We start from the raw sequence: 21,604 nt of genomic DNA on the forward strand, positions 1-21,604 counted from the left end.
GTGAGGGCGTGTGCGGTGGTGAAAAATTATTTTAAAAATATGGGGATGTTCCTAACGTTGAGTAGATCACGTTGGTGTATTCATTTGCCCCATTTAAGCATTGTATGAGAAGTTATTTCTAAAGGTTGGTTATGTGCTTTAAAATTAACGTTTTTATAGTTATTTCGCATATAGGTGAGACGTATCCCGAGGACGAGCGTGGTCACTCGAGGCAGGGGGGTTACAACCCTTCCACTTACCACTAAGTGGGCTTTTGGTTTTCCGTATATACCTATATACTTATATTTTCCCAGAAATTAATTTGAATTGTCATTTGCCATATGCCATGTATTAGATTATCGTTATTTATGCATCGTTAGTTGCTTTATTAGTTGTATATATATTCATATGCATGTTGGGCGCTGCGGACGCACAGGTAAGTGCCAGGTAAGTGCTATTCACGTTTACATTCAGTAGTGATTCGAGATGCTTAGAGAGCTCATAACCTGCACCCCCGGTGTTAGTGATCTCGCCCAGAGTAGAGCACAGTCCTTCACGTGTTGTTCACCTCCCGCACCACACGCTCAGCTTGGATCCAAGTTAGGTGCACAGTCCTGTCGTACAGACCACTTTAGGTGGTTCCGACTCGTAGGTGACCCGCGATTATTCGCACAGCCTTCACGTGATCATAGCACTAGAGCGTTTATATGTATTACACCCAGGCCTGTCGTACAGACCACTTTAGGTGGTTCCGACTCGTGGGCAGGTTTAGTTATTGATATTGAGATTTGAGCTCTATATGCAGCCATACAGGTCACGTTAGGTGACTCCGGCTGCCAGATTATATGTTATTGATATGATTTTATACCTGAGCACTTGCATTTCATTCTGAGGTTCCGACATGGCATATTCTTGAGCATGATTGACATATCTATATATACATACATATGTTTATTTTCTGGGAAGTATACAGGTTTTACGGCGAGGGGTTAGAACTTATTTTGTTAAATGGTTTTCGAAAAGCTTTGTTTTTGCCCACTCACGCTTTTGTTTTGCGCCCCTCCAGGTTCTAGTTGTCTAGCAGGTTCGGTGGTTTCCCAGAGGGCTTTCCCGGCATTTCTGACAGACAATCACCAGCGTAGGGCCACCTTCGGGTGTACTGTTGTCTCGTCATTTTTCATTTGGACTGCTGTAGGCTTATCGCTCTGAACTCGTGTCTCACTTACGCTAGCACTTGTTTTTATTACCTATTGTATGCTAGTTTTTATTTATTCGTACATTTTTTATTACTATTTTATTAGCTTCCGCACTGTGCACATGGTTACGTCACTTCCACGTGACGGCCAGCATGCCCTGATCTCGATCGGGGTGTGTCATCTTCCCCCACCATCCCTGTCTTTCCTCCCTCATTTTTATTCCATTTCCAGTCTGCTCCCCTCCCCCCTTCTCTCTCATCCCTCCCTTCTGCTACCTCCTCTTATCCATCACTTCTCTCCCGTTTTCCCCTCCCTTCTCCCTTCTCTCTTCCTTTTATTTTCCCTTCCCTCCCCTTTTATTTTCCCTTATTGCTTCCTGTATTTTGGTCCATCTCGTTCAAGATGGTAGCTTGCCCTATCTCCCCAAACATGGTGCCCTGCCCCATCTCTTACTTCCATCTCTAACACAAATGTGCTAGCACCCAGCACATTTATCCACTAAGTGAACAGTGATAGACCCCAATAAACAGTAATAGACCAAATGTATATCCACCCCTAAAAGAAAAATAGCCTAATCAATTTTATTAAAATATTATTATTTGTTATTATAAAATAATAAAAATAATAATTTTATTAAAAAAAAAAAAAAAAAGATAAGTCAAGAACATCCACTGTTCCACTAGAACCCTCTATACTCTCCTTCTACATCGCCAACCGGCTCTCTCGCTCTCTCTCTTTTCCTCTCTCTATCATTTTCTCTCCCTATCTCTCTCTTTTCTAGTTCACTCCCATGAGCTATCCTTCTCATTCCTCTTCAAAACCTTCAACAAATCAAACACAAAATATTATTTTTGTAATCCCTAGAGCTCAAGGAACCCAACTATGGCCTTGCATGTGGCATCGGTGCATGGTGCAAGGTCCTACCATTGAAGCCGAGAGCTTGAGCTTTCAATCTCTAACCCAGGTGATGTTTCTATCACTGTATTGTGTTCTTGAGCTTTAAATCTTGTTGTGTTGCAATTTTTGTGGTTAATTCGAGGGCTTAATTCCCTGCATGTGATTTCGACAAAGGAAAACGGATAACTCCGACGAGTTCAAGGTCCAATCTCGATGAAATCTCTTGCATTTCACCTGGGTAAGTTCTCAATCCTATTCTTATGGTTTCTAACATATAAATCGTGTTGGAAACCTTTGTATTGATGCAAACATATTGTCGGTGCATTTTTTTTTAAATTTTCTGGCGAACTTGGGCCATCACTTTCAGGCCATTTGCGTTTTCCCTCCGTGGCTCCTTCCATCCTTAACGTCAGCATGGAGTCATACGGGCCGGTCCCAAGGTTTGTCAATTTTGGGCTGGGTGCCAGGCAATCCTGTGGGCTGGAGAGACTTCCCTAGGTGCCGGGCTATTTTTTGGCTGTGTGCCGGCCTATCCCACCCCCGATTAAAGCGCTCTCATATGGTGGTGTGCTCCAATATCTAACTATCGATCTTTGTGGGCTTTAGAAACTTTTCAATTCGGAAACTTTATTTGCCATATTTTGGTTATCTTTTAATTTCTCCCTTTTTATGTAACAGATTTTCATTAGCCCCAGATAAACCTCAAATCCCTAATCCAAACTACAGATCCAACCCTTTATCTTTTGTCATCAATTTGCTCGCTTTCGATTGAGGAGTCCAGTTATGCTTATGTGCTGCTACACATCTTAAGAGCGAATCGTTGCTCATTCAGGTGAAGGCGTGCAAAACCAAGACCTTGATTTTGGAGCTAAGCTCTGCCCCACCTCCTTCCATGGTTTTGAATTCATGTCCTACTTTGTCGATGTTAAACTATGTTCTTGCTGGTCCCAGACGATGAATATAGTTGCGATTTGGCTGCTTCTTTCGGTTTGTATGTTAATTAGTGATAAATTTCAATTTTGCTTGAGGTATTTGGACGGTGTATGTTGGTGGTTTAGCTTTGTTTATTATTTAGGGCTATTGAAGGTCTTTGTATGGCATGATGTAGTGATGAACAAGTGTTAATTTATGGTGCGGAATTGGTGGTGTGATTTGTCGGTTACTTCTGGTTCCCAGGTAGCTATGGCGGGTCATCTAGCACCTAGGCTTTTCTTACTAGCCACCTTTGGCTTTAGGTCGAGGACTAATCTTCTTAGGCTTCATGTACTATTTTGTCATGCTTTGTTTGCATAACAGGCGTCTTCTTTCTGTATGTCAATTCCTTCTAAGGCTATGTACGATGTAATTCGTCTATCTGGACTTCGTTTTAATGATTATTACCCACCTTTGACCTCAAAAAAAAAAAAAAAAACTTGTACCGAAATCAAAAATAGAAGAAAGAAAACCTTCTCTTTCCTCAAAACTTTTTCCAATTTTGTTTTCTAGTCAAAGCATTGTCATTTGAACAAAAACTAGTGAATTGCTGAAGAAAAATTTAGAGAGTGAAAGTAGGAGAGGGACGGCAAGAGATAGAGAAAAGAGAGAGCTTAGCGATTCTATTCACTCATGCTCCTTGTTAGCTTTATGTCTTTGTTTACACTAGTTAGGTGGCCTTTACTTGTCTCACAAGTAATGCAAGTCATAAAGGGATTAGATATCCTTTATTCCTATTGGAATCTATTTTTATATTTACATAATCACATTCTTAAACAATATTAACTACAACACGCCCCCTTGAGTGTGTAAAGCTTAAAAATCAGTCGCATCGGGTCTTCTTGGATGATTGTTGAAGTCTTCGATTGGCATATACAATTACACACACGAATCTAGATTAAGATTGCATTAAGGAAACATAAACTCAAAAACTATTGATAAAGGTTAAAAGTCTCATATAAAAAGCTGAGAAGTGCAAAGTCTAAGTTTGAGGAAATCAAACGACGCTCAACGTTACCAACCTAGGTTAGGTGCCCAGCTAAATCTTGTCAGGTTAGCAAAACTCAGTGGGACAAATGCTCCTCAACTAAGGGAAATAAAGTATATCAAGCTTAACTTGGTATCTACTAGATATTCCCCCTAAGTTCGACAAAACTCCTTAATTAGACTGCAATCACTATAAATCGGACGAGTTAGGCATTCTAATTCCTCGAGCAAGTATCTGAAAACTAGATCTCTATAATGACTAGATGAAGAGACCGAGAAGATTATCTTGAGAATAGAATTTTCTTGACAAAGAGTCTATAAAGACTCCCACTTTAAATTTTCCATTGAAATTGATGATGGGATGAGAGTGTCGAGCGCCTACCGAATCTTTCTAACTCGCTTTGCGATCGATTCTCCCTAACAATGTTGACAACAACAAAAAGTAATTAGAGGTGATCCACAACAACGCACGAACAAACGGCCATGATTCGCTCCACTTCCGCCACGTGTCCCCACGTCTCACTTGAACTTGAAGGCTTGAAGCCCCAAAGAAACCGGGAAGGCTCGGATTAACACCCGCCAAATCAAAATTCCCCCTTCACCTTTCAGCGTCAGAAAATAAGAAAAATCCCAAAAAATTCCAAAAATAAAGAAAAAAGCACCAAATAATCGCATCTAATCTAACCGTAGAGAGAGAAATACAGGGAGTGTGGAAGAGAGAGTGCGGTTGAGGTTTGTGGCTATGGAGGAGAAGCTGATACAGAGGCTGGAATCGGCTGTGTCGCGCTTAGAGGCGCTGTCGCTGTCCGGTGGTGGAGGGTCGGCGACAGCCCGGGGTTTCGAGGATGCGCCGCTGGATCCGTCGATTGTGGCTTATGAGGATCTGATTGGGCAGTACCTGGGTAGGGTTTCGGCCGCAGCTGAGAAGATTGGGGGGCAGGTGCTGGACATCACCAAGGTTCTCCAGCAAGCTTTTTCTACTCAGAAGGACCTGCTTATCCAGGTTAAGCAAACTCAGGTCAGTCTCGCTTGTGATGCCTTTGTGTTTTTGGGATTTTCTTTTTCGTTTTTTATTGTTTGGTTTCATTGGGTGTTGAAAGTTTCGGATTTATAAATGTAAAATGAGATGAGGTTAAGAAACAGTGTATTTGATGCTAGATGTTTTAATCGGGTCGTAAATGTGATTGATTGTGTAAAGGACATTGAATGAGATGTGCTGTCTTGTTGGGTTTGGATCCGATGTTTATGTACTTTTTTCAATATCAAATAAGAATAATTAAAAGTTACAAGCTTTTGAAAGATGGAATCAACATCTGGTTGCCTTACCATAGCAAATTAACAACGAAATGTTAGCGGAAAATCACGAAAAGATCAACTGGTAAAGGAATCTGTAAGGGTATACCGCACTCGTGCTTTCCTTTTCTCTTTCTCAAAATACTTTTGCACAATGAAATTTTCTGTTCAGAATTTAGTGTTGCTATCTTTTGGGGGTAGTTTGAAGGATTGATGATGCTATTCTGTAGATATTTTTAGTGTTGATAGTAGCAGGAGTGAGAGAGTTTACTTAGTTTAACTGCACCATATCTTGTAAGTTTGCTGGTGAAATGAAATAATTATGTTAATTGGATTGTTCTGTGTTGTGCAGAAACCTGACAATGCAGGGTTAGCTGAGTTTCTGAAACCACTGAACGAGGCCATCACAAAGGCAAATTCTTTGACAGAAGGGAGGCGCTCTGATTTTTTTAATCACTTGAAGACTGCTGCTGACAGTCTCTCAGCTTTGGCATGGATTGCTTATACAGGGAAGGAATGTGGTAAGGAAAATAAATCGGTGCTATATTGCATTACTGACAGATGAAAATTCATTTATGTTTCCAATGCCTTATTGTGCTTTGTCTCTTTCAAGGTATGAGCATGCCTATTGCACATGTCGAAGAAAGTTGGCAGATGGCTGAATTCTACTGCAACAAGGTACTATGCACGTCTGTAAGAATCGGGTAATTTATATAAAAGGAACTGCATGTCCTGGAATCACATGTTCTAATTGCACACAGGTCCTTTTTCTTGCAGTACTTATCAATTATCACCAATCGTGTAATGATTGCATCAAAGTAAAGTTTTACAGTGAGTGGGTGTTGACTCAGTAATTCATGATTATACAGATTCTTGTGGAGTATAAAACCAAAGACCCAAATCATTTAGAGTGGGCCAAAGCTCTCAAGGAACTGTATTTGCCTGGTTTAAGAGATTATGTTAAGAGTTTCTATCCATTGGGTCCAGTTTGGAGTTCAACCGGAAAAGCTGTAACTGCTGCTTCTTCAAAACCAAAAGCTCCTGCACCAGGTGCCCCTGCTCCTCCACCTCCTCCATCAGCATCACTCTTTAGCTCCGAAACTTCACAGGCTTCATCATCTCGCTCCAAAGAAGGGATGGCAGCTGTTTTCCAAGAGATTAATTCTGGAAAGCCTGTGACTTCAGGTAATTTTTATTCTTGTCATTAAATTGTACATGTTGGACACTGCTGATTTGGTTTTTGTGTCCCCTAGGTCTGAGAAAGGTGACAGCTGATATGAAGACAAAGAATCGTGCTGACAGAAGTGGCGTTGTTGGTACGCATGAGAAGGAAAGTCGTACGAGTTCACCTGCTGTTGCTAAAGTAGAACCACCAAAGTTTGAGCTCCAAATGGGTCGCAAGTGAGTACATATGATCATTCTACTATGTTTAAAACTTCATGTGAGGGAGTAAAAGCAGCAAGTGATTTTGTTTTATGTCATGTTATACCCTGGCAGGTGGGTTGTTGAGAATCAGATTGCGAAGAAAGATTTGGTTATTAGTGAATGTGATTCGAAACAGTCTGTATATATTTTTGGGTGCAAAGATTCTGTTCTTCAAATTCAAGGTACTTTAACAGTATGAAAAACCTTATTTTCAATTGTATAAACATATTAAACGTTAAATTGCCTTTCCTTACAAACTTTTATGTCGTATGTAAATAGGTAGCTGTCAGGTTTAAGAAAGTAGTAGGGTCATTGTAAGAGAATCATGTGAACTTACAATTATTTGCACAATGTGCAGGGAAAGTAAACAACATTACCATTGACAAATGCGCTAGCATGGGAGTCCTGTTTACGGTTAGTGTAAGATTAGTAATGAAGCAATTCATATTGATGTATCTGTGCTAATTGTGTGTTCTCTTGTGAACAAAGGATGTTGTGGCTGCTTGTGAGATCGTAAATTGCAACCGTGTTGAGGTGCAATGCCAGGTTAGAATTCATCTCATGAAACTTTCAGCGATTTTAAGACATGAAGGTGGATGTTTCCAGTGTTGCCAATCATAATTCTATGCAGTAGCTTCATTTATAATGCTATATAAAACCACTGTATGATCTTAGCTATAAAGCCTATATGCAATTTGACTCTAGGACATGAAAATTGAATTTTGGCAACATTTATCATCCCAAATATCACCATTCAGTGGCTTCTTATATGGTGATATATAAAATCATCTTGTGATCTTTGTTATATTCATTCATCGTATGCTATTCCAGGGCTCCGCTCCTACAGTTTCAGTGGACAACACAGCTGGCTGTCAATTTTATTTGAGCAAAGATGCTCTGGGGGCATCTATAACAACTGCTAAGTCCAGTGAGGTCAATATATTGGTACCCAGTTCTGGAGCTGATGGTGATTGGGTATGCTCCATGTTTGTCTTTTATTTTATATTTATTTGATTCTTTTCAAGACTTGCTTGATTGTTCTTCCCTGCAACTTCCAAGTTATCTTGGAATGCAAGCTAGTTGTTTAGATGGTTCTATGATAAATAATTGGCCTACGACACGGTAAACTTGTTAGGTCTGGGGAGCATATCCACATATGTTATTTGTAGAGATGGTTCAAATTTTACGTTTACTAAATGCTTTGCAGAAGTAGCTTGTTAATCCATTACTGACTATATTACCCAGGTTGTACACGATTCTGCTTGAAATTAATTTTTGTTTTTCTTCTAAACGAATACGATATTGAGGATTTTTTTCGGGGCGCGATTGGTTTCTAAGATCGTTTCCGACTCTAGGCTTTTTACTAGTTAGTCCCGGTAAAGCCCCCAGACCACAGATTTTTCTGAAACAAGGCCCTCTGTAACATGACATAAAGACTCCTTATTTTTTATGAAATTTCATAAGACAAAATTAAAACTAAACGAAAATATGATAAATTAATCGAAATTTACTGAAGTATTGTATTGCAAAGAATAATTAGAGGAATTGTATTAATATCCGGACCTTATTGTATATAAATAATACACAATTCTGCTTGAAATTTAAGCTACCTTTTTATATTCAATGTAAAAAGCGGAGTATGCAACAGTTAGACAGTTGTCCTTTAGTTGCCTGAAAGCTTTTTTCATCTCTTGTGTAGATGCTCAATATATGAAGTACTAGTGTTTTTCAAATCCTGTTTAAATATTTCCAGCCACTTCGCCGGTAACTTAGATGGGAACATGGGATTTAGGGTTAGTTGGTTCACGTAATTAATGCTAGGAATACTATGTTCTTTTAGTTGGATGATGATATTGGTTTGCAATGCCTTGTTGTATGAGCTATGGCAGGCTTGTACAGAAGAGCCTTAAGACGCAAGCCTATCTGTTGGTACCCTATGATATTTAGGTTTGGGTTTTGTAGGTTAGTATTTGTTGCCTATGATATTTTAACTTACCAGTACACCAAAAGCTTTTGGGTACATACTCTCGTTATCTCTTATCTTGCTCCCATGAAGCTGATACTTCCTTTCACTCCATTAAATCTATTTTTTCACTTTCTACTCTCTTTATTTGGAGTATGATATAATAAGGGGTTGCAACCGTTGCATGTACTTTCTGACTGTTAGGATCCTTCCTAAATTCATGCATTACTAAATGTTATGTGATTTCTTGAGTTTATCACTTTTTATCTTGCAGGAGGAGCATGCTTTGCCGGAACAGTTTATTCATATGTTTAAGGACGGTCGCTTTGAAACTACTCCAGTCTCTCACTCAGCCGGAGGGTAATTTGGACTCTTTTTATACCAATTATCTCGTACTTGAAGAAGAAAATACTAGGATGGATTGAGGATTGGCTTTTTTATTGTTCTTCTTTCTACTTTCTCCTTTGTTCAATTGCTTTCATTTTATAAGGGTGACACATTCCCAGCCTTGTGGGTTATGCTCTTATCAATCTCACCGGTGGTTTGTCGGATTATCAAACCAGGTGATTGATTTACATGTCTCATGGAAAATGAGATTCTTTTGCATGATTGTTTTTGGAAGATTGTTTCTAGATGAGTGTTGTAGCGATGTTTTTTCGCAATTGCGAGTGAGCTGGAATTAGCACTTTTGCTCTTGTAATACATTATCTCAATCTTTTTGTTCTTGATCATATATTTGTAGTTACTTTCGACATTATTTTGAGATGTGTTTGGCTGTACTTTCTAAATAGTTACGTTTCTTTAAGGTTAAATTGTACTAGTCGTCCAATGGATGGCAATTCTAACCGTTAAATCCGATAACCGTGGATAACGGTCTGAATGGATTGGATTTGGATATGAAAATTCGGGTTTGGTATGGATATGGGGAAAAACCGTGAACTTTATTCGGTTATGGTTTTGGATATGGTTATAGGGGTTTTCAATCCGTATTCGTCTCCGAATCCGACCTAAATATATAAATATATATATATATATATTTGATATATAATATAATTTTATTCAATTTACCGAACTCTCCCTATACTAATTTATTATGCATGCATCAAACCCTATACTATCTTTATTAAGCACCAAACATCATGCATGGAGCATACCAACAACCTCATCAATTCAATACTCTTATTGTTATACTCAACTAAATTAATTCGTTGAATCATTTTATATATCAATTATCAAATATTACAAGTTTATCAGATTTATCTCTCTTCAAGAGCCTCACTATCAAGAAATTGGTGCATGTTATCATGAACAACTTCAAATATATTGTTAGTTTTTTGTAATTGGATGTTACTATTTAATGACGGAATTAGTATCTACTAAAATTTATAATGCGTCAATTGGATAAATATTTTTTTTTTTTGATGAAGTGGATATAACGGATATCCGATTGAAAATCCGTTACCCGGTAGATATGGTTATGGATAATCCCCGATGGTTAATTTGCGGGTATGGATATGATTAATTTTCGTGGTTATGAAGATGGATATAGCATTTCCATTTCCAAATCGAACCGTTGCCATCCCTCCCTGTAATAAACTTGGATTTTAACTTTCATCTCTACAGTTTTGTCCTTGCAGTTTCGTTCTGATTTCACTTTCGTCCAATTCATTAGGTAAGTTCACGTTTCCCATTTGTGGACATATTCACATTTGAAAAATCTAAGGTGGATGAAATTTTTATTCATCTAACAGACTAGAGGTGCTAGCTGAATGAAACTTAAAAGGACTTACTAGGAGGTCACCCATTCTAGTATTATTCTCGGCCTAATTCACTTAACCTTGGAGTTCGAATTAGATTTGATGCATTTGAGTTGGTACGCTACACATCCAATTAATTTATTTTTATTGTGTATGTTCAAATTCTTGATTTGTTTTTTTTTTTTTTCTCGCCATGGTTTGCGCTCAAGTTCAACCACAAACAATTGTGATTGCAACCTCGAAAAGTTGTCATGTGACCTCAAATCCAACCCCCGAGACCTCCCCCGCTCCCCCTCACCCTCCCCCTACAAGTCCAAAACCTTCGACCCTTCTTTGGGGGTGCCCGGAGTCGTTGCTCATTCACGTGAGGTCAAAGTGTTTGCCGTTTCCTTATCCACGCCCGTTCACGCTTCGTTGATCTATCGCGTGGTAAAAAGAAGAGTACGAAAGAATAGTAAACAGATCACACTGCAGAGCGATTCTAAATATGATAAGTCACCCTTGTACGAAATGAAATAAGGCGTTTCGAGCTCTAGGAGGCAGTGGTTGGCTCACCAATTGCCTTTGCTTTATGGACTGCTAGAGAGGATTTTTGGGGTTGGAGGTCAACATTGTTGCTTTTGCCGTTGCTTTCACCAACCGGTAGAGATTGCATAAAGTCCTCAAGTTTTTACGTGGCCTTTTCCATAACCATCCATTAGTGCAGACGTATTACAGCTACCAACTCACTGCAGTGTACTTCAAAGTCCTTCACCAAGTCTTCCTTGAGCAAAGCTCAAAGTCCTTCACCAAGTCTTCCACCAAGTCTTCCTTGAGCAAAGCTCAAAGTCCTTCACCAAGTCTTCCTTGAGCAAAGCAAACCCCACAAGTTTAGGAGGTCCACTCGTTACACGTTACATCCAAGTTTGGGAGGTCCCCTCGTTACACGTTACATCCTTCCATTTCATCATATAACACACACAAACCTGAAACTCAGTGTGTGTGTATATCTGTCGGTTATACTCATCTAGGTTTGGTTGGTAGTATCTTAACACGGATAAACGTATTTTCATATGTCCATAAGTTTTTTTTTTTATAGTGTATTCCAAAAAGCAGTTAGAAGAACAACCATCATTCTATCCATCGCCACCACTAAACATCAATGAGTTGGAAATGATTCAAATATACACTTTGAATTCTTTATTAAAAAACTACAAGTGCTTTAGTGTTTCTTGAAGAAGCATTTGGCAAGTTCTTCTCCTAAAACCACTTGTATAAAGTACAGTTCTTCTACAAATTTCTATCAAACGCAATCATCATTTTTGGTTGCAGAAAACGCATTTAACCATTTTAAAAACAATCTCAAACATGTCCCTTTAGAGCACTTCCACCGAAGGCACATTAGGCCGGCACCCAGTTCAAGCAATATGGGGTCGTCATACTTTCGGTTACATTTTTATGAAATACTTCAATTTTAATATCTAATATCCTAGTGGACAGAGCATTGAGTTTCTACTTATGTGTCCCGGGTTCGAAACTCCCCTCACGCCTAAATTATCACAATTCCAACAAAAATGTTTATGAACACAAGTCATGTAATTCAAATAGGGTTATATAAATGATAATATGTTTGCTGTTGTCCTGAATTTAAACACAAGAACTTTGCGGGTGTGCTAGTGCTAGTTTACCCTCGGGGAAGTTTCTTTGTTCAAAAAGTTCCTTTGCACTTGGAATTCCATGTTTCCACCGTCAGAGTGGGTGGGTTGATGATGCTGAGATTCTCCAAAGGCAAGACCGACGAACACCCAGCCAAATGTGAAAGTCTAAACGCCACCGCGTGCGAAAACTCTAGTAGTCTAATCCAACTACTTTCCAACATTTACTTTTTTAGAAACTTTTTTACAACGATCACTTAAAATGAAATTGTTATAAAAAAAACTCCGATAGTTAATTTTATAGAATCACTACCATTATTCCCAATTACCAAATACAAGTATTGTCAATGAGCACAACACTAGTTTACTCACTCCTTAAACAAAAAAATTGCCAAACTCAAATCTAGAGATGGTCACCATATCTTGCCGCATCAACAAACTAACAGAAAATCTAACGAAACTAGATGACATGGATCAAGTTAATATTTTAGGTCAATTTTAAGGACGAAATTGATTGATTTTCAAAGTAAGTCCAGTGATGAGTTAGGTTAATTTTAGAGATCATTTGTGATAAAAACTCAAAATAAAGTAAAAACCTCATGTATTTACGGTTGAGAACGAATCTCACATTGATAGGAGGAATGATCTTGCATGGACTTATAAGTAAGTTGGGTTAATGCCCATATTGCCAATTGGTTTTATAGTGGAATCTCAACTTTCTTCTCTTACCCCGATGTCCCTATCTCTCATTAGAAACAACTTCACCCAAGTACACCTTTATCCAGTTCAAGGGTTTGCTAAATTTGTTTCATTGAGTGAAGGTTTTAGCTGACACAATTTGACCTTATTTGATAAAAAAATTTAGTCAAGGTGGAAGTTGAGAGTTCCAGCCCCGTCAATCCCAAGAGAATATAATACTAATACCTAGTTTGGAATTGTTATGTTTTTTCAAAATTGTTTCTGGTATGCTATGATAATAAATAATTGTGAAAAAAAAGTAAGTGTTTGATATACTATAGTAATAAAAGTGTTAGAGATGGGGGTAGCATTGTCGATATGAAAGTTGCATTAATTGGTATTTGTTCACCCGCCTCCAATAGAACCCAAAAAAAAAAAAAAAAAAAGCTAAGAAGGAGTGCACATCGATTTTTTGGGAACGATAATAACAAACTCCCATGTTTTTATTCCAATGAGAATTTAAGGTTTTAACATTGAATCTAAATACAAGAATTTGGTTAACATTCAGGGAGACCAAATATTTTAAACTAAATTTGCAAATTAAATACTATGGTTGTCAATAATTGAATTATTAATTAAGTGTCAATTAACGTGCTTGTTTCTTATTACTAACATATCATTTAACTTATAAATTTAATTTAAAATTTTAATGTTCCTAGCATTATCTTTATTCATATATCAGCTATCAAAGTCGATTTCTTCTTGGAGTTAATAGTCATTAACCTTTTTTAGCCATTAAATTGAAGAAATAAACTGAGAAAGACAAAATTAAAATTAAATAGAAAAGGCCAACAGAGAATGGCAGAGAGTTAAAACGAATTGCGGAAAGAGAAATATTAAGGAAACTTTTTAAAAAATAGGACTATCTATAGGTTACCCGTTATCTTATTTTTTTTACATAATATTTTATAATATTAGAATGAAAATTGAAATTAACTATGAAGTATCAAAAAATTTCATTTTAAGAGTACTTCCTTAACATTTCTGATGCGAAAAAGCATTTGTTAGAAAAAATTAACACGCTTTAACAAATATTTGGCATGCGTCAACGAGAAGACCGAGAGACAGGTGGGATCCCATCGCACGTGAGCACTTGAGTGCAGAGTCAGCTTGCTTACTTTCTTACCGTTACCCTCATCTGGTTTGTTTTGGGGTCTGAAGTCCGGTCCTTCCTTATATATTCCTCCGTCGTCTTCCGCACTCTGCACAAAAGCAGCACACAGCTTCTCACCAGTATCCATTCTGTCGACAGACCTCATCGTCATCGTCCATGGCGTCGTCGCTTTCGCACTTCCCCATCCTCCTTGTCTTCCTCTTATTCACCGCTTTCCTTTCTGCAGGTACGTAATTACTTCTACTTTCCCGGAAAATAAAGGACAAAGTGTCACTTTCCCGAGAAAATTATAAAAATTTGTTAAAGTTTTGCGTAATGAATTGATGAGAGCACAGTTATTAGCCGCTCGAATTCCACCTAACTTTCCCTTACTTACCTCATCTCGTAAGTAGGAAAAAACCCCACTGAAACGATTTGCTTTGATTGCAGACTCACAGTCCTTCATCGGCGTCAACTACGGCCAGGTCGCTGACAACCTCCCGCCGCCCTCCGACACCGCTAAACTCCTCCAGTCCACCGCCATCAAGCGCGTCCGTCTCTATGGCGCCGACCCGGCCATCATCAAGGCCCTCGCCGGCTCCGGCATCGCTATCGCCATTGGCGCCGCGAACGGCGACCTCCCGGCCCTTGCCTCCGATCCAAACGCGGCGGCGCAGTGGGTGAATTCCAACGTCCTCCCCTTCTACCCCGCCAGTAAAATCGACCTCATCAATGTCGGCAACGAGGTCCTCCTATCCAACGACCAGGGACTCATCTCCCAGCTCCTTCCCGCCATGCGAAATGTCCAATCTGCCCTCTCCGCTGCGTCTCTTGGCGGAAAGGTCCGGGTCTCCACGGTGCACTCCATGGCCGTTTTGGCCCAGTCCGACCCGCCATCTTCCGGTCTGTTCATCCCGGGATTCCAGGACGTTCTCAAGGGACTTCTCGCCTTCCAGAGGGACAATGGATCACCGTTTGCGGTCAACCCGTACCCATTTTTTGCTTACCAGAGCGACCCGAGGCCCGAAACGCTGGCGTTTTGCTTATTCCAACCCAACGCGGGACGAGTCGACTCGGGGAGCGGAGTCAAGTACATGAACATGTTCGATGCTCAGGTGAGCGTGTTTTACACTTTAGTGGGCCGGATTTGGTCTTTTTATTAAATGGATCTAGGTCCAGTTGAAAAATTGACCTGTGGGTCAACGTCAACGGACTACAATTTGCATCATATGACGATTCACACGTTAGTCTTTAAATCATGAGTCCACGACATTGACGTAAGAGTTTAGAACTAATGGTTTTTTTTGGTAATTGGCGTTTGCTTTGCGGTTTGTTTGAGAAGCACTCATGCACATAAGCACTTTTGTTAGAAGCTAAAATCAATAGAAGGGTTTCATGTAGGTGCTTCTATGGAAAGCACGGATAAAGTTTTAAAAGTACTTTTATTATTTAGATGAGTTTTTTTGTTATCTAAAAGACGTCGGTTGTTGTAGCCATTTCTAAATGCACTTCCAACCAAACACTTGGCAAATATGCACCCTGCGTGGGGTGTGAGGATTAGTTGAAAAAGAAGATGAAAGAAAATGTAGAATAAAGCAATTAATATAATATTACTATATCTTTAACTTTTAGGTCTTTTACTTGAACATCTACGAGATTTCTAATTATAAACATAAAATTTAAATTTGACAGCTTATGTTGCATTTTGGCTTTTTTTTTTTATTTTTCACCTAATATGTCAAATTAAATTATTATTTTATTACATTAAGCTATTATAATAAATGTTTTAAAACAATAAAATGCATTTTATAATCAATTCAAAAAAAACAAAAAATTGAAGTTGCTGTCAATTTTGGTAGCAGGGATGTGGGCTGTCAATCCATGTCATGTTACATCAGATTTGGCTTTTTGATTTAAATACATTGTTGTTGCCTTTTTTTTTTTTTTTTTTATATTAATGCTGATTTGAATATTTTAACATCTCATTTGGAAATACTCTTAGATTAATAAAAAGCATGGATAATAAGGTTTAGGTGTAGGAAATGAGGGTTTTTCGAAACCCCAATTTCAACGGTCATTTAATTAGCCTCGTCCATGTTACACTTGTATTATTGTCCTTTGCTTTATCAGGGAAATGATGGGATCTTTGAAGTTACCTTCCATATGCAATTGATGCATGGTGACAATGTGACAGGCTGGCTAGTGGCCCATCACAATAATTTTAGATGAGGCCATGATTTCTATTGGCTTTGGATTTAGTACAACGTATTTGAAAAAAAACCTAGACAAATTTTGTTGTTTCATAGAACCAAAAATTTAATTTGGGACTACCATATAAAAGTATAAACCTCCTATTTCTTACTATAGGAGAAAATGTTAGTGAAATTTTAGTAGCAATGGGTTTTTTTCCCCGTAGATCCTTGAGATAGCATTTGAATCTTTTGCGGTCGGATGATCCTGTAAGACCTCAATCTTTTACCATTGTATCGCAATATCATAGGTCCTACCCATGTGAAGGAATTGGAAAGAAAATTGGAAAATGAAATTGAGTTTTGAAGTATTTTCCTTTTGTTATCGTTAATCGAACGGAGTTTTTTTCTCTGTAGCTTAGTAAATGCATAACTTGTTTGAACTATGCGCAGTGTTTTCTTTTCTTGCAATGACAATTTTAATGACAAGCTAACTAATTAGAGAGTTCCAATGGTTTAACCCTTATGCTTTTGAAGTCATTGATTGATGCAGTAATATAAATGACGAAGTTTTACGATCTCTAGGTTGATGCTGTGCGGTCAGCCTTGAATGCAGTTGGATTCAAGGACATTGACATTTTGATCGCTGAGACTGGATGGCCATACCATGGAGATAGCAACGAAGTTGGAACTAGTGTGGAGAATGCAAGGGCGTATAATGGCAATTTGATTGCACACCTTAGATCCATGGTTGGGACTCCGTTGATGCCTGGAAAATCTGTGGAGACTTATATCTTCGCGCTCTATGATGAGGATTTGAAACCTGGTCCAGCCTCTGAGCGATCCTTTGGTCTGTTCAAGCCTGATCTAACTGCGACATATGAAGTTGGTCTCACAAAGAGTAGCCAGGTGACATATTTAAAACCTTCTAGCAAAATGTTCTCTTACCGCATCACTTTTATGTGTTATATTGTTGACTGCAAATCTAGATAATTCGTTATGTGGACCGTTCAATACGTATGAGAACATAACATGTCCTGTATTTGGCCGGACCTTATAATGCCTAATATTCTATGCTTTATAATACGCATGATTAGTTATAACCCTTGGATTTCTATCCTTCAGACTCCATCAACACCAACGGTGTCTCCTTCACCGAAGCCTACTTCCGGACAGTGGTGTGTGCCCAAATCCGGCGTTTCTGATGCTCAATTGCAGGCAAATCTTGACTATGCTTGCGGCCATGGTATTGATTGCAGCGCAATCCAACCAGGAGGCGCCTGTTTCGACCCAAACACTGTTGCATCGCACGCTGCCTATGCCATGAATCTGTATTATCATACTGTTGGCACAGTTCCTCTGAATTGCGATTTCTCACAAACAGCGATGCTCACATCCTCAAATCCGAGTAAGTTTTCTTTAACATGAGCACATATCGAAATGGCCCATGTTTTCCATGATGAGGACACACTTAACATAAAAGGGTGATTTACTTTTTGGGATAATAATTCATTAAGTGACCGATTAGAAACGTAAAAGTGTATAATCTTTTGACTTTTGTGGTGATAACTATTCTCTTTATAATCCAACACCTTTTGTAATGATTGCACTGCTAACTGTGGCATCTTTCTTTTCACGCATTTTATACCTGTGAAAAAAATTAAATGGAACATCTCCAAAACCAGCATGACTACCTGTGAAAAAATGTCTACTTGATTTGTTTCGGAGCTCTTGCTAATTAAGTCTGTGAATTGATTGCAGGTTATAATGCTTGCAGTTACACTGGTGGAAGTACATGACTACCTGTGGAAGCAGGGAAAGTTAATACTATACCGAATAACGGATTCGTTAAGGTTAGAAATCAATTGGATACAAGGAATAAGGTGTTGGTGTGCTTTTTTGTTGTTTTTAATTTATATATGTGGCAGTTTTGATTGTAAAGGTTCCTAGTTTTATTTGGGATATATATTAAGTGTAAGAACTCTACCATAAGTGGGAATGCGAATGAACTGGTTCTTTCTCCAGATATTTGTTCCTAAACCTTGGTAAGAAGGTTTTGTTTTCTTGTATGTATTTGGTACAAAAGTGGAAATTTTGTGGGGTTTGTACCACTGGTCGACTCTCGGTATTCTCCTCTCTAGGCCTTATTTCGAATACAAATTTACGAGTATTGATTGGATTGAGTGAGAGCTTTGTTCATGTTGAAGACTGCATCCGACTTTCGCAAACAATGTGGCTAGTGAAATCTTTACGGGCGCCTTATTGAACTAGAAGTTGCCTAGTGGTAGTGTTTTTCGGCCAGCGTTGCTTACCTCTAACCGATAATTATTTAGCGGTATTTAAACTTTACTTTGTTGGAGGAGATCATGAGTTGAATTCCATAGAGAACAATCTTTTTCCTTGCTGAACAAGAAAGAAGCACACGACATGCAAATGAAACTTCAATTCCCGATCCCAGAGTTATACTGCCATCGTTTATGCGCTTGAGTGAACGTCAACTATTTTTTAACATCTTTAAGCGACTGTCAGCTGCCACAACTCCAAAATTTTACACTCCTATTCAACCAAAATGATTGTGTGGCTATGCGCGCTCTCTCCCTCTCTCCAATCATTTTTAACGAGAGTGGGCAACATTTTTGTTATTGTTCAATTGATGGGCACCTGGCATTGTCAGCAGCAATGATAGCCCAAGTAGCAATAGGAACTAGATTCCAACCTTTGATCGATGGACATATCATATTTGCTTTTGCATTGTGAAGCAATTGCTACTTTGCCAAGAAACATGGGATGGGGCCAGGGAAGTGGAGTATATATATATTTTTAATGCCTTACATAAAAATATATTTCGTTGAAAACTATTTTTAAAGTAACTGAAAACGTTTTTATTAAAAATATTTTTAAAATTGATTCGTAGTAAAAATTCACGTGATCTTGGAAAAATAGTCAAGTGTTTTTTTGCAAGAAACACATATTTGGTGTTTTTTTTATATTTAAAAAAAAAACACATATCTTATGGTTATTCTAAAATATATTTTACCAAAAGCACCTTAAATCATTTTAAAAGCAATTTCAAATGAACCATACAAGTGTTTCTTTGAAAGCGCTAGTATAACTCAAAAACACTAAAACTTGTTTTTGCTAAACGTAGTAATAAAATGATGTTAGTTATCAAAATGTACTTTTAACCATTACATAAGCAATCACAAACATGCTACAAGCAATTACTAACTAACTAGGAAGAAAATTATAAAGTTCTCTTGTTGACCTCACCATCCTTCAACCAAAAGGTAGAAATGAAAATCGTACATAGACAATTGATTCAGTTACACTTTGTTCATGTTTGGTGTCTAGGATTAGATTAGATTGAATAACTCACTAAATTCAAGCTACATTGAAGGATGAAATTATGGAGTCCGACTTCCAAAAGAAGTTAGTCATGAAAGAAACTTATATTCACATTCTACCATTTTTTTTAATGATAAATGATATGCTAATATACCCTAAATTTAACTAAACTCGGGGAATGAGGGATAGTTTGAACTCAAAAGGAGTAGGTTGAAGAGGAAGATTCAAACCAACACTTGCAAAATTTCTAATTGTCACGCTAAACATTTCTTAACTTGACAGGTTAACAATGCCTATGATTGATTTTTTATTTTATTTTCTATCTTATAAATGATATCATTATTGGGGTAAAATCCTCAATTGTTAGGAAATCTGCACCAAAATGTATAAGTATTATTATTTTCAGTTACTGCGGTAAACTGCCATTGCACCTATGGTTGAAAATTGGTTCATCTATATATACTTATTAACTCTGGGCAACATAATTGATCGAGTTCGTCGATGGATTTAGTGAAAAAAAAACCCAGGTTATGAACTGCTTTGTGAACATATATTAATAAAAATATTGCGAGACCAATGAACAACTAATCCATTGTCGTCCAGCGGTTAGGATATCTGGCTTTCACCCAGGAGACCCGGGTTCGATTCCCGGCAATGGAACTTTTTGTCATTTTATTTAATTTTACACTTTCACTTATATGCTGCTATATTTTATTAGGAAAATTAATGAAAAAGACTTGAAAACTTTGAGTTTTAATGATAATGAAAAAATAAAGGTAAAGTGAATAGTACCAGGATTGATTTTTTAGTGTAAAAATGTGATTTTTCGTTAAAGTGAACAGTACCATAGGTTTTTCGTTAAAACTCTTTATTTTGTTTTCTTTGGGAAAAGACATATATGATCTGTGGTCTATTTAGGATGATTTTTATGTTTATTTTTCCTTTTATACAGGTGATACTCAGACCATCTCCAATGGTTGGGCTAAAAATCAAATTTTTTAGCCCAAAAAATTTAGCTTTTAGCCCAAAAACAACTTTTCTACTCCAACCGTTCTAACCTAAAATTTTAGCCCGAGATTATTAAAGAATGAAATGATGCTATTTTTTTTGTTAAATTAATTTTTTTTTTAAAATAAATATGTTGACTATCGTAAATTAATTTTATAAACATTTTAATCTAAAAAAATTTAAATTCCGATAAATATTGGGTATAGTTCATCCCAATTTCTGGGCTAAATTTCGGGGGGAATTTGGCATTGGTTTAGCATTTAGGATTTAGCTCAAAATTTCCCCTTCGGTTGGAGTGGGTTTGGGGGGAAATTTTGAGGGGTAATTTGGCTTTTAGTCCACCATTGAAGTTGGTCTCAAGGCTTTAAATGCAAAAATAAATATTCTAAACAAGTATTGTACTATCATATAAATGAATTGATGCATATTGACATTCAAATCCAAACCCTATCTATTCAACTCCCAAACCTATGCTGCTGCCACCACTCGGGCCCCTTCTCCCCACTTCCCAACCACCACAACAACCCCACTCTCTGATCTTTTTTTTTTTTTTTCTTTTTGAACAAAAAAAAATATTATCTAGTAAGTAAGTGAGAAGTCGAGCAATAATGTGGTTCGAATTCGTTTTTAATGAAAATCGAATCTAAGAGCTTTCACTTATAAGTGAAAAATACGACTAGATCGAAATATTAAATGACATCTCTCCTTACTTTTTATACCAATTTTATTTCACTTTTTTTTACGAGGTAAAACACCTCATTGGCTCATATATTTAGTCAAAAAAATATAACAGATTTAATGGCAAGACCAATAGTGCAAGAACTAAAAACGAATTAAATACAAACATGTAACTCGCGAAGGAATTCAGGACCGTTGCTTCAAATTATCCTATTGTTTGCATCAAATGAGAGATTTGTCAGTGTGTTGGGCACCCAGTACAACCAATGTCGTAATATAAGAAAATAATGTTTTTTTTTCAAGGGCCCATCCATCTACAGATGGCTCTTTATCCCAGTTGTGAAAAATAATCATACCTATGCATTATGGTGCGAGTTTCATATTCACTGGTTCCCATCTTCCTACCAAATAACAATTTAACTTAGTAACACTATCATTTATAAAAAAACA

General features: G+C 37.7%; 2 protein-coding genes and 1 non-coding gene across 3 annotated transcripts; all 3 read left to right on the forward strand.

Annotated features, from left to right (window-relative positions):
* The first annotated feature begins 4,577 nt into the window (after window positions 1-4,577).
* Window positions 4,578-9,469, forward strand: LOC103963128 (cyclase-associated protein 1). Its single transcript, XM_009375905.2, has 10 exons — window positions 4,578-5,049; window positions 5,677-5,845; window positions 5,938-6,002; window positions 6,194-6,509; window positions 6,578-6,725; window positions 6,822-6,931; window positions 7,108-7,163; window positions 7,239-7,295; window positions 7,581-7,724; window positions 8,987-9,469. The coding sequence occupies exons 1-10, from the start codon at window positions 4,774-4,776 to the stop codon at window positions 9,074-9,076; spliced, it is 1,431 nt and encodes a 476-aa protein (XP_009374180.2). The 5' UTR covers window positions 4,578-4,773; the 3' UTR covers window positions 9,077-9,469.
* A 4,548-nt stretch (window positions 9,470-14,017) lies between these two features.
* Window positions 14,018-18,147, forward strand: LOC103963127 (glucan endo-1,3-beta-glucosidase 7). Its single transcript, XM_009375904.3, has 5 exons — window positions 14,018-14,181; window positions 14,385-15,049; window positions 16,709-17,032; window positions 17,249-17,531; window positions 17,885-18,147. Exons 1-5 carry the CDS (start codon window positions 14,112-14,114, stop codon window positions 17,920-17,922), a joined length of 1,380 nt encoding a protein of 459 aa, XP_009374179.2. The 5' UTR covers window positions 14,018-14,111; the 3' UTR covers window positions 17,923-18,147.
* A 1,909-nt stretch (window positions 18,148-20,056) lies between these two features.
* On the forward strand, window positions 20,057-20,128 carry TRNAE-UUC. Its single transcript has one exon. It is a non-coding gene; the product is annotated as a tRNA-Glu (tRNA).
* Window positions 20,129-21,604: the final 1,476 nt, after the last annotated feature.

This window comes from the organism of the source record quoted next, unplaced genomic scaffold (genome assembly GCF_019419815.1).
Source record: "Pyrus x bretschneideri cultivar Hongxiangsu unplaced genomic scaffold, Pyrus_bretschneideri_v1 Contig16, whole genome shotgun sequence".
Taxonomy (NCBI): domain Eukaryota; kingdom Viridiplantae; phylum Streptophyta; class Magnoliopsida; order Rosales; family Rosaceae; genus Pyrus; species Pyrus x bretschneideri.

What these genes read in the sequence shown, in the direction of transcription:
- LOC103963128 (XM_009375905.2), top strand. Translation starts at nt 4,774, where the DNA reads ATGGAGGAGAAGCTGATACAGAGGCTGGAATCGGCTGTGTCGCGCTTA. An exon ending in TCCAGGTTAAGCAAACTCAG is followed by an intron (nt 5,050 to 5,676) that starts GTCAGTCTCGCT and finishes TGTGTTGTGCAG; the next exon opens with AAACCTGACAATGCAGGGTT. An exon ending in GAGCTCCAAATGGGTCGCAA is followed by an intron (nt 6,726 to 6,821) that starts GTGAGTACATAT and finishes ATACCCTGGCAG; the next exon opens with GTGGGTTGTTGAGAATCAGA.
- LOC103963127 (XM_009375904.3), top strand. Translation starts at nt 14,112, where the DNA reads ATGGCGTCGTCGCTTTCGCACTTCCCCATCCTCCTTGTCTTCCTCTTA. An exon ending in CACCGCTTTCCTTTCTGCAG is followed by an intron (nt 14,182 to 14,384) that starts GTACGTAATTAC and finishes CTTTGATTGCAG; the next exon opens with ACTCACAGTCCTTCATCGGC. An exon ending in GCTCACATCCTCAAATCCGA is followed by an intron (nt 17,532 to 17,884) that starts GTAAGTTTTCTT and finishes AATTGATTGCAG; the next exon opens with GTTATAATGCTTGCAGTTAC.